At 40.2% G+C, this 17,494-nt stretch overlaps 1 protein-coding gene across 1 annotated transcript; it reads right to left on the bottom strand.

Annotated features, from left to right (window-relative positions):
• Nucleotides 1-8,728: 8,728 nt before the first annotated feature.
• LOC117426586 (transmembrane protein 119-like) lies at nt 8,729-17,494 on the bottom strand. The gene is made up of 2 exons (XM_034044302.3): nt 17,059-17,494; nt 8,729-10,751 (listed from the first exon to the last, which is right to left on the bottom strand). Exon 2 carries the CDS (start codon nt 10,734-10,736, stop codon nt 9,696-9,698), a length of 1,041 nt encoding a protein of 346 aa, XP_033900193.1. The 5' UTR covers nt 10,737-10,751; nt 17,059-17,494; the 3' UTR covers nt 8,729-9,695.

Raw genomic sequence — 17,494 nt, 5'->3', positions numbered from 1 at the left:
GTTCTCTTGTTCATTGGCTAAACTAGTGTGTGCTTGAAATAAACCTTCAGATGAATGGGAACTTGTAAGTGGGCAGGCAGTTAAAACCTTATCCAGTTTTTTTACATCGTCGGACTTCTTGGTCAAAACAGTGATGTTCTGTTGCATTGTGTCATTTGGCTTAAGGATATGAGGGCAGATAGCCACCACCGACAAAGTAAGGAGTAGTCGTCTTGCCAAGTGAAGGGGGGCTGCACAAACCAGCTCAGCAGCTGCCTCTAGTCTGCCGTTTAAAAGCCAGCGGTAGAGATACATCATTTCACACTCGCAGACCCAGGAATTGTTATTCAGTTCTACCATTGTGAGTCTTGGCAAACTGTCAAAGGTCCTGTCTGGGACATATTTCAGACAGTTATTGTTTATCTTTAATATCTGCAGGTTCGTTAAGTTTGCCAGGGAGGTCTGGTATATGTTAGAAATGCAGTTAAAAGACACGTCAAGCTGAAACAGTGCGGTTGGCAGAGAATCGGGAATGCTGGAGAGCCTGTTGTGTTTAAGATTCAGAACCTGTAACTTTTTCAAGGCCTTAAATGTGGCGCTCTGGATCACGCTGATGCGATTGGCCCCCAGGTCGAGTCGGGTTAGGTTCTCCAGTCTTCTCATTTCGTTGGCTGTGAGGTAGGTTATTCTGTTAGCCTGCAGGATAAGAACTGCAAGGCTTGAAGGAAGCCCCTTAGGAATGCGACTGAAGTCATTGTGGCTCAGGCTAAGTTCTTGCAGCCACAAGTAGGTGAAAAGCTGGTGGTCAATGTTACAGAGTTTGTTCCTTGCCAGTGAAAGAACTGTTGTTTTCAAAGGAATGGCACCAGGGAGTCTTTCCAATCCAAGGTCATTGCAGTTTACAAATGGACCAACACAACAGCAGGCTTGAAGGCATCTTCTACTACTGTGAGAGCCTTGTGTGACATTCAGAAACAGCAGCACAGCACAGCACAGAGAGGACCGAGCATCGCTTACTCTGGGGAACTGTTAAGAAAGGAAGGATTAAAACTACATTTATGAATGAATTACACATGCAGTCTAGGGTACCTGGTGATACATTGCATGCTAACCATTCCTTTCATAATCTGTGAAATCTTTAAGTGTGGTCTGGTTGCAAAATACATTTCAATTTCAGTTAGCTTACCTGAGCTCAGGCAGAAACCTGCTTTTTTTATCTATGAAACCCGAACTTCTCTAATTATAAAAATGCACTTTCACATGTGTGATGTGCTTAACATGTTACAAGCATACCACAGTAGAACATTTTCAGGATGCCATTTACAAAAAATACACACATTCATGTATTTTAATAACAATGTTTTCTAATATGAAAAAAAGAAGTTTTGCTTCCATACCATCTCACTGCAAACAGGGCGGAGGTCTTGTTTTCTGAAAACATGACAGCGGGATGCTTTGGGGGCTGCCAGTAATCCAGTGTGGCACAGACTGCGTCTTGCTCTCTTTGCTGCCACGATGAATTCTCCTTCACTATAAAAGAAACAGCCTGGTCTGTACCAATTCCAAGCACCAAGCCATCAAAATTTAATGTGGTCTCAAGGTGTTCCCTTACTTGTTTGAGTCTTTGTTACCAGCAGTGTATTAATTGAGTGCTTTTGTTCAAACACAATAGTTCAATCTGTGAGCATAATCTGTTTGAATAAAAAAAAAATATGAATTGAATTAAAACAAGGTACACCACTGGTATCTTATTTGGGAAGTTAACTCTTCTATTTTAAAGATATTGTGCAGTTTTTTTTATTTTTATTTATTTATTTATTTATTTATTTTCAGAAGGATTTTTAGCCATGCTAGTTTCACAGTTTCTATAAATTATGGTAAAATGTGTATGAATCAGTTGATGTAGATGTCATGGGACAGCAACAGGATATATATATATATATATATATATATATATATATATATATATATATATGGAAGGACAGAATGCAGACGGGCAACATGTTTCAGAATAATTTAGCACCTTGCAGACAAATACACACTTGAAATCTGACCCTGAAACGGTACCCTTTGATGCTAAAGTTACCATTGTTATGCGAGACATTGTACAACACCAGAGCTTGTTTCTTTATAGTGCTGCTTTTGTTCCTTGATGTTTTGTTCATTTTATATCTTTTGTAGCGCGCAAACAGGTTTCCAGGTTACATCACAACCTCAGAAAACTGCATCGATTGCTCTGTCACGGTAGATGGCCTGCCGTTCATGTTGTAGGCATCTTCAAAAAAAAGCATTAGCGTCTGTCGTGCTTGCTGCCTGAAGACCGCGGGGAGCAGATTTTATGCAAATTAATTAATATATCACTTATTGTAGTTAAGGAGCAATATTCAATAGTCTTGTGTTTAGAAATGAATGTTGCAAGCATTTTCTATGGTGGTGCTTTGTCATAATCTCTAATGTACCCATAAGGGGGCAGTGTGTTACTTCAGTCATACACCAGGGCTAGTGGCTGGCTTCTGAACCAGTAATAACACTATCAATTATATACAATTACCGGAAATGACTTTTAATTCACTTGTATTTATTACATCTATCAATCTTACTTATAAACCAACATTAAGAAATACTTGAAAGACAAATAGCTGAAATCTCCTGGATGGTGGAAATTACTAAAGCTAAAGCTTGTGTTTTTAATTTTGAATTCCTATAATGGCTATTTTACTATTTTTAGCAATTACATTATTCAGGATTTTCAAACGGTTTGATACGGACTCATCCAGGCCTTGGAATGTGTTTCCATCTCCAATAGCTGGTCTGCTTCCAGACATCTCCTTCACAGAAACAGCTGCGAGAAAGGGACCCCTCTCTCAGACATAACAGATGATCGCAGCTGCAAAACAGCTAACACTGATCCATAATAATGGGCTCCTTTAGTATCTGGGCAAAATCTTTTGGTAATAGAAATATGTTCTCCAGCTTATTGTCCTCAACAATTGCAGTGAAACTTCAGTGAAAGGGCTGGAAACTTGATACCAGCAACAGCAAGTAGCAGGTCTGCTGTTTAACTGCACTGTGACTGCCACTAAACTGTATTCTGTGCTGGATTCTGTAAGTGCAATTTGTGGTTGGAACGTAGCTGCATTTTTTTCTTTTTTGCTCCTGTTTTTCCCCCCCTATGAATGGGTCTTGTGTGAATACTAGGAAATAGATATTGTTAGATTTTTTTTTTATTTCCTTTTCTAGTGTTTGCTTAGGAAGTTTGATCAGGAAAGTCAGTGGCAGAGCTGAGGACTCGCCCTAGAAATACTGGATTCAAATCAATAAACGGTCAGCCTCGGTCTTGCTAAGCGATCTGTTTGCAAGGTGCTTGACCTGGCTATGTGTGTGTCAGTCCCACGGCTGTAATCAAATACAGTACAAGCAGGAGGACGCACGCATGCACGCATTGGAAGCAAGATACACCTCGTTTGGAATAATACTCATTCTAAATGTCACAACCTGGCATTTTACAAAATATCACACATACATCGACATGCAGGTATATGCAGGACATCTAATCCGAACAGGATTATAAAAAAAACATAATAATCCCTTTGAAGTTGACCATAGTGAAGCCAGCAACTGTTATGAAAAACAAAGCAACAGAATGCAGTGTGATAGGTACAGGTCATTATCCAGTGTATAGTTTCTAATTACCAGCATTTTATATAAATAATCCAGTTACTGTATAAGCACCTGGTTTAATCTACTATGCATTATTTACTGTGCAATATATACTATGTAACTTCATAGGTTACGGAAATATTTATAAAACTTGTAAATTGTGCCAAAATGTGGGAGTATCGCCTGCTTTGTTACCCGCTGTTGTCTGGGTCATTCCAAATCTCTTGGGTATGTGCTGCCAAGATGCATTCTGGTGCCAACCATGCTGCCAAGCCTCTCCTTTTGAATGTTAACCAAACAGTTTACTGGTGATAGGCATCTTATAAACATGAAGTTAACAGTAAGTGATACAACTATATAAAAAAGAGTCTGCCGCTTGTATTTGAGCCCAGCATGGGGTGCAGGAGGCTGTGCTGTTTGCAAACCCATCTTTCCACTCTGTTTTATGAATGTCATCATGCTGCACACTGAGGAGCATTTTGAACTCATTGTATGGAGAGTACATGCATACTGCATGATGTGGTATTGCCCACTGTGTTAAGAAGATCACAAACTGTTTCGCACATGTTCTCCAGAGTTTCCACAGAGGCAGCTTATCCTCTGTTTGCTGAAGGCCATCCTTTCTTGATGGTTATTTTCAAAACCCTCAAGGCTCTCTTTAAACTACTTTATCCAGTCAAAAACACAGGCCTGCTGGTAATACAGCTTTGGTTATCAGTACATTTCTGTGACAGTCTCATTTCAATATATATTCCATGGAAATCCTTGAATTGGTTTAATCCATAAACCTGCTGATCTTCATTAATAGATTACATATAATGAATAAAAGAGCCATTCTAGAATTCAGTAATGAAGAAGGAGACCTTCAAAAAAACAGACTTCGCTTGCAGTCCCTGTTACTTTTTCATCAGGCCCTATTAACCCTGCTTTGTGGAGTGTCATCAAAGCGCAAGTTATTGGCAGACCCTAATGCCCAGGCCACATAGTCAGCGTGAACTGTGACCTTCCCCACCCACAACACAGAACAACACACACAGGGAAACAATCAGAGTGAACTAGCACTAGGAAGCTACAGTTTTAAGCTACTGTAATGTCATTTCTACACCACCATTCCCCCAGATGATGTTTCCCTATACCAGACTTTCATGTTAACCCTCCATACTGGCACGTCCGACAGTACAGACTTTTTAACAGCTACAATAAACTTGAATGGTTGTGTTTGAATAGCTGTTTTTGTTTAATTCAAAGTAAGCGCTGGAGAATGTCTGCAGTAAGCAGCTGGCTGATTTAGTGTTACCGCAGGATGTTAACAGTAGATTGAACCAATGTTACCCCCTGCCTGATTTAAAGGGAAAACAGCCTTTTTTCATGCTGCCTTCTATTAGTTCATACTTTGGGATCCTGTCTTGCTAAGGCAATGACACAAAGCAGTCTGACCACTGTTTAAAATGAACTCTCTCGCACTTTTTTGCATTGTTTTTCCTGTTTCGTTGTGTTATCCCCAAAGACTTGGGTGCAGAATGCATTGTGCAGTATGCATAACACAGGGCTTGAAGTTAATACATTATATTCCAGTGCTCCAGTTCAGATGCAGTATCTCACAATCATGAGCCTTTTCCAAATTCTTCCTTGACTTCACCCTTTGTGCATTCTCAAAGCAGACCCCAATAACTGTCTAGTTCATTTGCATTCCTCAAAGGCAGATATATACCTGCAAGGACTCAAGATGAATCCCGTGCATAGTTAAAAAAAGACTAGTACATGCAAAGAGCACATTCCCTGGGTGATTTTGTTTAATAAATTAATCTGAACCTAATACATCTGCTCACAGATGTGGCTCCTTGAGGATTTTGCACAAAACGTCTGTGTTTGGAGAAGAAGTCTTTCATTGCATTGGTCCTTAGAGGTTAATGCAGGAAATAGCCCACATAGTTCTTGGCTCTAGGTAAGGAGCTCAGGGAGGACGGCTTGCATAGCAGATCCTGACCAGTTGGCATTGCCTTTCTTCAGTGTTTAGTCACTCTCAGGAAAAGGTGGAGTAAAAAGTGTTGTAGGTTTAGCTTTGTTTATTGGGCGCATCTTCTTGTCCACTTTGTGGCTCCAAGCGATGCTGCTTAATAGCGACACCTGCTGGGGGAGGAAAGGACTGCAGTAGGTTCTACTTCTGCACCTTAGGACAGGTTTCACAGACCCTGATGAGCACTCATCTCGGAATACCCAATGTTGCTTTAGGCAAGGTAGTCTAGGATCACTGTTAATCAGGGTCTGTGTAACCAGTTCACATAACAGTTTTAAAATATCTATTACCAATGGGGATAACTGTGTGTTTTGAGCCAGAAATCTGACATTTCAGCCACTTTAAAAAAAACAACTGCTTGGCAGAGGTTCAGTGATGAATAACTGGGGGATTATACAGGCTGGATCGAGGTGCATTGTGAGGAAGCACAGACACTGCCCACCCACATGGTGGTTACCAACCAATACTGTAACTCTCTCATCTTTCATTAAAACTTCAAAGGGTCATTAGCACTATTTTTAAAAAGAGAACAAAAAAACTGTTAATGACAACCGAGACTTCACATTTTAAGAATACCTAAGCGCCCTTGAATTAAATTCCTCCGCCTGTGTTTTCCACTGTGGGAAAATTGCAGGCCACTCCATAGTTAATGCTGTACGTGCCTGAGCAGTGCCCGCAGTGGACAATCCCTTTGATTTCCCCGTTTATTTCAGGCTCTGTAACTTCACTGGGTGTTTTCCTGCCAGCACTAAAAGGCTTTGTGAATTCCCACCCAAGTTTTAAAAAAAGAGAAAAATGAAAACCAATTTTCATAGCTAGAAAAGTCCTTCTCTTTTTTATTCTTTTTTTACTGTGCGTTCCCCTTGCCACTTTAAAATGCTTGCAGTCATTCTATACTGTTCCCTTTATGAAAGTTTCCCTTCGGAAAAGCATAGCAAAGTGTAATACAGCACAGTGAAATCACGGTAAAGCACAGCCAAGCATTGTAAAAACCAACCAGCTATTAAAAAACATAGCAAACCAGGCTAAACTATGGTAAACGCATAGAATAACAATGGGGAAAAGCATGCTAAAACTACAGGCATACCATGCAAAAATACAGGGGTGCACTTTTCTAGGAGTCTTATTACTTTCTTCCACAGTCTGTGTTGAGGTGCTTTGGGAGTCAACCAGGTGTCTGTATAGGAGTAAGAGATCAGCTGATCTGGATTCCTTTGTTTTGCTGGCAGTACACTTGTGTGCACTAGATGGCGCTGGCACTTACTAATATAAAGACTGATCAAGCCTACATTACCTGTATCAGAAAAAGGAAAGGGGAGAGTAAAAGCTAGTAAGAACGGGTAATAATAGTACTGTTTAATTCCTGAGACCTGGTGGGTAACATTGTCATTCTCAGGGTAACTCTTAGAAAAAGGGATATTGTGCTTTACTTTGGAAGAATGGCCCCAAACCTTCACTAGTATTTATTTTCTTGGATTTTAAAGGTCGGTTGGTTGATTCTCTAACTAAAAATACTTAGAAAAAAGTCCTGGTCTTTAAGACAGGGTTTATTTAGTGCATGCTCCAGTTTCAAGGCTGTGTTTTTACAAAGCTGAGAGCTGTAATTAAAGGCAGATGAAAGCAATGGTTGCCATGTTCTTTATTTGTGAGACAAACTTCCAATTTGGGGTTTGCAGTCTCTTTAATGTAAGTAAAGACGGATGGTGCTTTTGCGTTATTTTTATATCATGAGGTAATGCACACCAAAGGGTTGTTTCCTGGAAACATAGCAGAAACATCTGAATCTGTGAAGCGTTCAAATGTGAACTCTTCAAAACGTTTCTTGAAAAGAGAAAAATACCCATTGAACTAAAAAAAAAAAAAAAAACAGGGCTCGCACTCCTGATTGCCTTTAAGAAATACTTATTGGCAGGTATTACATAAATCCATTTGTTGTGTTGATTGCAAAACAAGAAAATACGTCCTTTCCTCACGTTTACAATTGATTACCACTCAGTGGTGATTAACTTCTGCATTGTGAGGGAAGGATGGCTTTTCTTGTTTTGAAATCAACACATTAATGACTGGATTTATTCAATATCTGCTGATAATTACTTCTTAAAGACAATTCTGAGTATGAGTACTACTATCATGTCTTTCCTTCATAATAAGCTAACCAGATACTGGTGTCGTCTTTAAAGACTCTCCTTTTGCTCATATGTTATGCAAAAATCATTTCTCGAAAATGTTTATTTTACCAGGAAAGCCCGCTGAGGGCTGGGTCATGTTTCTTGCATCAGGCAGCGAGAAAAGACACCTTCCTCTAAAAACCCAAGAAAAACAGATACTGTACACGTTCAACTGTCATGCACCCCTCGAGTGATCCGTCACACATTTCAACTGTCATGCACCCCTCGAGTGATCCGTCACACATTTCAACTGTCATGCACACCTCGAGTGATCCGTCACACATTTCAACTGTCATGCACCCCTCGAGTAATCTGTCACACATTTCAACTGTCATGCACCCCTCAAGTGATCCGTCACACATTCTCCAGTGTGGGGCAGGATTGCTCTCCTCTACCTCACCCAAACATTTCTGCTTAAGCTAAAGTTTATCCAAGCACTGACTCATTCAGGGGTTTAATTTGAATGCAATACTTTTTTCTTTTCCCAAGGCATCATGTTAACTGAAAACAATGAAATCAGACTGTATTTCCTTTCAGCGTGTATGTACTGTAGGTCTCAGGAGTATTTTCAGGTCTTTATGTACATAGCTTTGCTATCACACACACACACAGATACACAGAGATCAGGGGTCGTGGTAAACGTGTGGGGTCCCCCTCCCCCCCTGACGTTCTAGATCACGCAGCTAAAAAGCCTGCATAGTTTGAAAAGTTTACTATTGCACACTTTAAAGTAAAAAAAAACAAAAAAGAAGCGCCAGATTAGTCTGCCAAAATTCTAAGGAATCTTCTCTGTGTGTGGAGCTGCTGCTGGGAGTAATGAAGTACTGTATTTTTCAAACTGTTTGAGAAAGACCCTTCTTGGGATGAGATATAGCAAAAGAATAAAAAATGAACAAACTAGTAATTGTAATCAACAAAAAGTTTTATTTCTCTTAGTCCAGAAAATATTTTTGAAAAAGGAGACAAACAACCTGCCTCATTCACAAATGACATATGATTCTGAAAATACAAAAACATTCCAGGAGACAGAACAGGGTTACATTTATTACAAAATGATAAAATACAATAAAAACATTATAAAATAACAAAAACAATTAATACTGATGGAACACCGCCATAAAACAAAGTTAAATGTTTTTTGGTTGGAATTTGAGTTTTGAGTGAAACGTTTTTGTTTGTACTGCTTGTGATCTTTTTCACAGAAGTCATAAGTAATTGTTGCCTTCACGATCCCAAAGCACATTTCATGGTGTTTATCTATAATACTGTTAGTGTCTAACATAATTTAGCGTGGGTACACATTCAAACTTTACAGATATCCATCGGAACAGCACTATTCATGCTCGCTTCCACTAATATACAGAAGGCACTTAGTTTAAAGTTTTGTCGACAATTAAATATAATACTGATCTACTTGTCTAATAAAGAAGAAAATCAAGCAACTTTTACAACTTTTACAGGCTTGCTAATGCTAATGCCAGATATGTTCTTCTATGTAACAATGAAGAAAGAAAAAAAAAGGATCATCAAAAGCAATCTAATGCATCCTGATTTGTACAAGAGGGCCGGCACTGCCAGCCACAGTATTTTCATTAGAATTGGCTTTTCTAGGTTTTGGTATTAGCTTTTAATTTAATACAATGTGTGACAGACAACTGAAAACGGGTCTCGTCTTCCTTCCATAGCCTTGCATAACGGGATATGATCTTTACAGTGGAAAATATAAAAAAGACATTTAAATCATGACCTTGATGGGGAAAATATAATGATACAGGTCTGTCCAGAATATGTCCCTCTTATTTGCTTTGCAGTGGAGATGTTTTAGCGTTCAAGGCCTTTGAAAGCTGTGAAAGACTACCGGTTGTCCCTTTTTAAAATGCTGTGGTCTCCCCGCAAATAGTTTGGGGTGTCAGGGCTTCAGTACTTTGTGTTTGGTCGCTTGGGGCAACAGCAGGCTGCTGATCAGCAGGGGGGGTGTCTTGCGTCTCCTGGGGGGCGGGCTTCACCGCCTCCTGAGCTGTCTGATTGGTAGGGCTGGCCTGAGCGTCATCCTGATTGAGTGCCTGGGCTGGAGCAGGGGGCTCTTCCTTTGGTTTTGGAGGGGTTGAGTCTACCGTCTGGTTGGAGCAGTCTTGGGGTTGATTGGGGCTTTGCTCTGGCTCTGTATTGACAGGAATCTGGGGTTGGCTGGGAGGCTGCTGAGAAGGAGGATCCAGAGGCTGACTGGAGGGTTCTGGAGGAGAAGTATTGTGGGGCTCGCTGGCTGGTTCTTGAGAGGCAGGGGGGGCCTGCTGGGGTTTCTGTTCTGCAGCTGGCTTCTGTTCGGTGGGTTTGGGTTCTTGCTCGCACAGTGGGGCCTTGGAGGGTGATCTCAGATTCTGGGCGGCTGCTTTGATGTCGGCTTGGAGCTGCTTGGTGGAGTCCACTTGCTCCTCTTGCTGGGAGCTGGGAGGCTTGGCTGGGATCTCGTTGAAGCTCCTACCGCCTCCTGACATATCTTTCTCGTCCACGTATTTCTTCGCAGGGAAGGACGAAGGGTAGTAGGCGTTGCCTTTGCGCTTGTGCCGAAGGATGGAGGCACAGCACGCGATGAAGATGATGATGGCCAGCAGAGAGGCCACCACGACGATCAGCAGCATGTTCTCCCGCAGGAAGTCCACGATCAGCTGGAGGTTGAAGGGCTTGACCGGGACTCGGGTGCCGTTGGAGGTCTTTGGGGTGGAAATGCTGATGGTGGAGATGCTGATGGTGCTCAGAGTGGTGTGGGCGCTGAAGGTGGGGCTCTCAGACTCATCATCCCCGCTCTGCTCTGCAGATGTCAAGGTGTAGGCAAGGGGGGTCGAGTTGCAGCAGCGGCACCACAGCAGGACAAGAGACGTCAAGGTCAGGAGAAGAACCAAAGAGTTCCTCATAGTTGCACAAGAAACCTTAAAGAACCAACAAGAAAAAAAAGTCAAACATACTCTGCAATGCATACATAACATGTGATAAATAAATAGAATATTGTATATGGCACTGTACAGTACAAGCTGATAGCCGTGTCACTTCAGGTCAGAGTGGCCACTGATCTTGAGTGGGTGAAAATCAACTTATATCTTACACAGCTCCCTATACTACTCTATATCTGTTATGATATGAGCTCTTCAATTGATTCATTCGCACCTGATTCCTCCAGCTGTGTTTGTAATGTTGTTCGTTTTAAAAGCACCCCGAGTGCTTCACAAAGCAGAGTATTTGTAACTACATCTTTTCACTACTTCCTATTTCCCTGCCTGATAAAGTTACATTTATGCTGGTTTACGTTGTTTATTTTTCCACTTGTGTAAATTAGGGAATTTTCTGTAGCAAAGTCATTGATTGTTTAGGAGCTTTTGAATCAAGCATATTCTCTTGTGTTTTAAAGGTTATTCACAATGTCCATTTACTGTTTGCGAACAATGATTGCTGACACACATATTGCCTACTCAATAGCTAACAACATGTTATGCTTATGAGCTACATGAATACTTCCGTTTGTATGCCTTGTCCTTATCAAACAGACCGGAATACAAACCTGCAAATGTGTTCACAATGTTTTCAAGTATGTTTAGACAGTAAGATAGCATTTCATATTCACAAGTGCTGTTCAAGAGGCCAACTACAATCTAGACAGACTATATTGAACATCCATTTTTAACTCAATCAAAACAGAGCCTTTTATTTCCACAGATTATTTTTGTAATAAATCACTGTATTCAATATTATGGTTGCATATTCATGCAGAAATCGCAATGTGCGTTTCACATTACACAGTCCTTGCATGCATCTATAATGCATATCATGTGCAACAAATATTGTTTTCCCACATGTCCCCATTATTAGCCTCTGTATACTAGGATATTTAAGAGCAGTAAAACCTCAGTCACTCAGAGAAACAATGCCTCCCTTGTTGACTAGCAGGGGAATGGCTGCCAGTTATGTGGTGAAGGCTTTTGATCACGGTCCAGATTAGCGATGAGATGACCGTGTCTGGCACAGTCCGCAAAGTGACCAGAAGCACATTTCTGTCCAGCGTCCAACTGGCCAGCCTTTAACAGTTACAATTACCAGAAACAAAAACCCTGCCTAAGTAACTACAGAGCAGTTGCTTTCTCTCCTTGTTATTAAATTAAAACTAATTTACTACTCTGCCTTCATTATCTTAAATAGGAACATGACCTTGAACGGTGTACAATGGTGATAGTTTGGAAGAGGAAGGCTTCCATTAGAACTGGGAGGTCTAGGTAAAAGATAGACAGCTTGCTTTACAGATTCCAATCTTAGTGCTAATCTTGGACTATGTTTAGGTAAGGTATGCCAAGACTTTTTTTGCTATATTAAACTGATTTAGTTTTAATACACCCATCAGGACAGTATAGTATCTATGGACACCAATGTAACCAGTTTGATTTGGACAATGATGCGCCAGTAATGTAATTTCATGGTCATATTAACGGACATCCCTTTAATGAGCCAGTGCAGCTGTTATAGTAATGTCCGTGTTTAAAACACAACGCGTCATGATTATAGATTATAGCTAAACAGGATCCACAGAGGGCCGCAGGGGATGTTTAGATTGTGGTTAAACTGTGACCTGCAGTGTCTGGGAAAGGAATATTTTTGTCTGCAAGGATGGAATGAAAACAAAATGCTGGCTTCATGCCTGTGGTTTTTCTGAAGTTTCTGTTGATTTGAAACTTTGCAAAGGATCAACATCCGAAAGTGAAGATGACCCAAGTGGGATGAGAAACGGAAACGTGTGCCCCGCTTTGAGACAAGTAAAAGTGTGTCCTGGACGACGTCTGCAGAATAGAAAGTCTTGACCCTGCATGATCGGCATGACAATGACTTTTTCAAGGCTGGCTTGTGTCCTATCAGGTGACCCTCTGAACAGAATGGGAACTCATTTGGGATATCTGGGATCTATAGCTTTAAGTACAGGAATACTTTTAATTTACAATACAGTCCTGGTTAATACTGAAAGATTTGAATGTGGCTGTAAAAAAGTCAGGTGTGTTTGTTTTATTAATTTTAAGATTACACACCTATTAAGGTATCTACTTGTGCTTACATTGCAAAAACCTGAGGGAAACTAGTCATGCACTAACAAAATGTCTACGCTTCCAAAAAAAATCAAACATTTCATGAGTAAGTTGGGATTTAAAAAAAAAAAAAGTACTGTAGATGAATTTTCCATGCTGGATTCTTTTTTGACTGTTAAAGGGGAATGTGCTTTAACCAAAAATATGTCATGCTCAGACTGTGTAATAATAATGTAAAATTGTAAAATTAAAACGGGTGTCCTGTTCCTCTTTATCGAGTCTTACTGTCACTAGTTTTTAAATATGAATATTTAAACACAAACTGAATCTGACTACATCTCACTGGCCTGCTTGAACAACAGCTCAAGGTTCTATGCATTCTAGACTCCTTGATTCCTGTGTTCCGTGTTCCTTATTATTATTATTATTATTTATTTCTTAGCAGACGCCCTTATCCAGGGCGACTTACAGTTGTTACAAGATATCACATTACTTTTTACATACAAATACCCATTTATACAGTTGGTAAAGTACCTTGCTCAAGGGTACAGCAGTAGTGTCCCCTACCAGGGATTGAACCCACGACCCTCCGATCAAGAGTCAAGAGCCCTAACCACTACTCCACACTGCTGCCCAGATTAAGAAACCATTGCCACAATGCTGATTCCAGAAAGAAAAATGCAGACAAACTGTCTGGGCATGGTGGAAGGGAGATGCGTTGGAGCTGGTATTAACACAGTGCTGTATATTACAGTGTCACATAAAGAGCCAACTAAAACAAAAGGGATATTATGATGGTCATTTTTATGGAACCTAGCATGGCACGGATTATATGAAGCAGAAAACACTGTAAACTGAAGGAGGCCAATAAATACTGACTCTGCTTCACAGTTTTGTACTGTCCCATGGAACAAGGTTTAGGGTTTGCTTGAAGCCCAAGCTGGCCAGCTGGGGGTCCCAGGGGACTGAGGGAGATAGGAGCTCTGTGACCTGCAGCATGGAATGAGAGGGGGGGGGAGGAGAGGAACCTAAACCAGGATGTAGATAAGTTACTGTTATGTCACATCTGTTCTTCATTGCAATAGTGATGACATAAAATAACTGAATAGTATAAAAAGACTAAGAAAACTACAAGGTTTTTAATTATTAGTTTTATTATTTCAATAATCACAGTAGCATGTATAAGATCAATTTAAAAATAAACCTTTGTCATTGAAACTACATCATGTGCGTTACTAGAATGTTGTTTTGCATTATGTATGATTGTTTTTTCATTATGGAGTTTAGGTATTTAGGAGCTGGGCTGTTGACAGATGATTCGGACTGCTCCATTAGCCAACAAAATCAATGGATCATTTACAGTAAGTGCCTCATCATGAGGTAGCACTGTCAGTTTCAATCAGACACAATGATATTGTGTTGCTACTGCAAGCGGAACTAATCTGAGCTTATTTAATTATGACCCTCAAGCTGTAATAAGAGTGAACAGCATGCATTTAAAATACATCACCTGATTCCTGTGAAACTGGATCAATTTCCATACTGCAAGCCCTACTCATAAACAATACTGTTATCAATGGAGTGCTGAACCAATCCAAATAAAGATTTCATAGCTTGTCCTAAATGATTGTCCTCAAAATAAATGATGCCTAGGTAGCCTGATAGGAAAGTCCCATGGATTGCAAGGACAGTCACATGCATATCATGCAGAATGACCCCTTGACATGTATTATTGAAACCATTAAAGCAGGCATGTTCTCAGTGTGGCATTGTGGTGGGATTGAATCACACAAAAGACCCTTACTGTTAACACTCTGCCCTGGGGGTAGGTCACATCTCCCCCGGCAACCTCTGACCCAATCAGCGGAACCCCACAGTTAATTCTGGAGGCAATGACCCCCCCCCCCCCCCCCCCCCCCCCGCCACCACCTTCTATGTTGAAGCTTCTATCGATCCTGTTAAATATGGATTACCTTGGATTTCTTTTTTTCAAATGCAGTTGATAAATACTGTATGATTTCATTATTAAACTAACATACAGCACTCACGTTCATGATACCTCCCACTGCTATTCATATTGCACCCTAACATGAATTCATCACAGTTTCATTTTGTACAAACAAAAAGACTTTACTGGTCTACTGGTTTGATTGACGTCTTCTTTCCTTTTCTATAAAGCGTTCTACAGTTTTTAGTTATCTTTCCTCGATCTGCATATTTCTGCAATGTTGAAAGAGTTCATTTATCATTGCTATTATTAAGTTTTGTTTTGTTTTGTTTTGTTTTGCAAAAAGGGTTACCTTGAAAATCTGTCTAGTTATACATTGCTTGAGCTAAATTGATCCCAGCCGCTTTTCTTGAACAAGTGAACTGTTTAGGAAATAGCATTTTTTTCATTTATAAAACAGTATGTTGATTTTTGGTAATCCTGCAATGAAACCAGATCTCTGATTTAATTACATCCTGAAAAAGGACACTGTGCAGCTTTTCCTGGAGTCACCAGTTGCCCCCATCGTACACACACACCGACCCACACACACACACACACACACACACACACTCACACACATACACACACTCATTCACACACACACACACTCACACACACACACGTACACACAACTGCAAGCAAGTCAGCCCTGCTCTTGTATTGTATTTCATTTGATTTGGCTGCTGTTAATTCAGACCACACTGCAGCAGCTTCAATCTAATAAGCATGGCACACTCTGGATGGAACAGCGTAGCAGTGAAGTCTGGTAGAGGATGCACAGTGTGTTCCTTATAGGAGTAGGACACTGTAATTACCTCCACTTTTACAACCCTGTCTTGCACTGAATAACTGTTTTCATTTAAGTGCTTTTGCGGCTGTGGGGACTTTTGGCAACCGATGATAGGAAACCCTGCTGAGTTTTAAAAAGTGAATGCGTGGCAATGTTTTGTCATTGTTCATTTTTCCGCACTAACTTTGTGCGGAACAGTTACAGCAGAAGCCCCTCTACACTGTATATAAACTTCCCTGTAATACAAACTGCATGCAGACTCTTCTACCCTAAGGTCCACAGGGTGATCCCTGAAGGATTCATGAAATTAGTCCATTCTCTTCCTCTTTCTGCAAACCAAAACCAGATGCTACCCTACCTATAACACAGCACATTAACAGCTATTTGTCATCCTCCTAATATTACAAAATATTCAGTTACTGCTGATGCTAATGTAACCCACATTTATGATGATTTTGTATTTAATAATAGCATTTAAAGTACTAGTAGTAACCAGTAGTAGTGATCCACAGGAAAAACCCACAAAAAATATATATATAGTATACATAAACTTTTTCTGCATGATTTTACTAATGTAGGTAAATGGTAACTAGAGGGTTGCTGCATGAAGATGCTATTGTGAAGTAAATTGATTAAATCTGACTCTTGCGCGTATTGCAGATACGAAAAATGTTTTGTCCTGGTCACTGCATATCTCTGTTAACTACAATGAAATATAGTTTGGGATATTAATATATTCCTGATCCCAATTTCAAATCCATGCCTACATGATGATTTAATGTCGGTAAAGAGATAAAGGAAGGTGCTTCCTTCATATGAATTCAATGGGACGTCCTGTCGATTGATACAGGCAGTACATTTAGAATTGTATATATATATATATCCCTACCAGCCAACATACACTGAATATACAGAAATAGACCATTTCACTGAATATCCCATAAAAGCATATACTATACTGATAATTCTAAGAAGCACATTATCTGAATACTCTATACTTTAGCAGAGCTTATGATATAAGATATATAAGAAAGAAGGATGCACATTGTCAGGGTAGGACGTTGAAACTAAACTGGGGGTACCAGTATTTGAAAACCTTTCCTGATTGAAATGCAGTGCAATCATCTTTATCATATGGTATTGCTCAGCAGCGTTGTAGCTGCAGAAAACTCACAACAAAGAATATAATAAAAATGAGTGTAAGAATTCCATATTAAAATGAAAACAAGAGGGCAAATTGTAGACGTTGCAGATGCTGACCTTCTGGGGAAATAATAGCTGCAAATATTATTTTTATTGTTGTATTAAAAAAAAAATCTACATATTTGATGAAGTGGGTTTGCTTTAATCTAGTAGACATTCCCTCATAAAGTAGAACGTAACTCAGTACTTACAATTCCAAGCTGCTGTAGTAAAAGATGAAAGTGTTTCCTCTGTGGGGAGAGCTGGAGAAGTGAAGGAGATCCTTCAGGATGAAAACGATCTTTTCTTATTTTCAGCCTCTTTGTCTGAAGTGCTGCTGCTTGTGCTGCTCCTGCTTGCTGCTTCAGATTTTCTTGCCAAAAAAAAAACCCCTCTGGAAAAAGTTTTTTGTGCTGTCAGGAGAGCTTCCCTCCTCCCCCTCCTTCCTTCTTCTTCTTCTTCTCCTTCTCCTTGGGTCTGGAGTCTGAGCAGAGCCAGCTGGGTATTTAACTAGCAGATTGTTTTCATTAGGCTCAGTTTAATGTGGCAGAGAGAGCGAGAGAGAGGGAGCAGTGGTAAGGCTTCAGACCTCCTCTCCAATCCTCTGTGTGTATTCCTGAGGCCTGACACAAGCTTTTAAACTGCACA

This window comes from Acipenser ruthenus, chromosome 11 (assembly GCF_902713425.1).
Source record: "Acipenser ruthenus chromosome 11, fAciRut3.2 maternal haplotype, whole genome shotgun sequence".
NCBI lineage: Eukaryota > Metazoa > Chordata > Actinopteri > Acipenseriformes > Acipenseridae > Acipenser > Acipenser ruthenus.
This window is presented reverse-complemented; position numbering and strand designations above follow the sequence as displayed.

Bases quoted from the DNA above. Each gene is read 5' to 3' on its own strand.
- LOC117426586 (XM_034044302.3), bottom strand. From the start codon at position 10,736: ATGAGGAACTCTTTGGTTCTTCTCCTGACCTTGACGTCTCTTGTCCTG.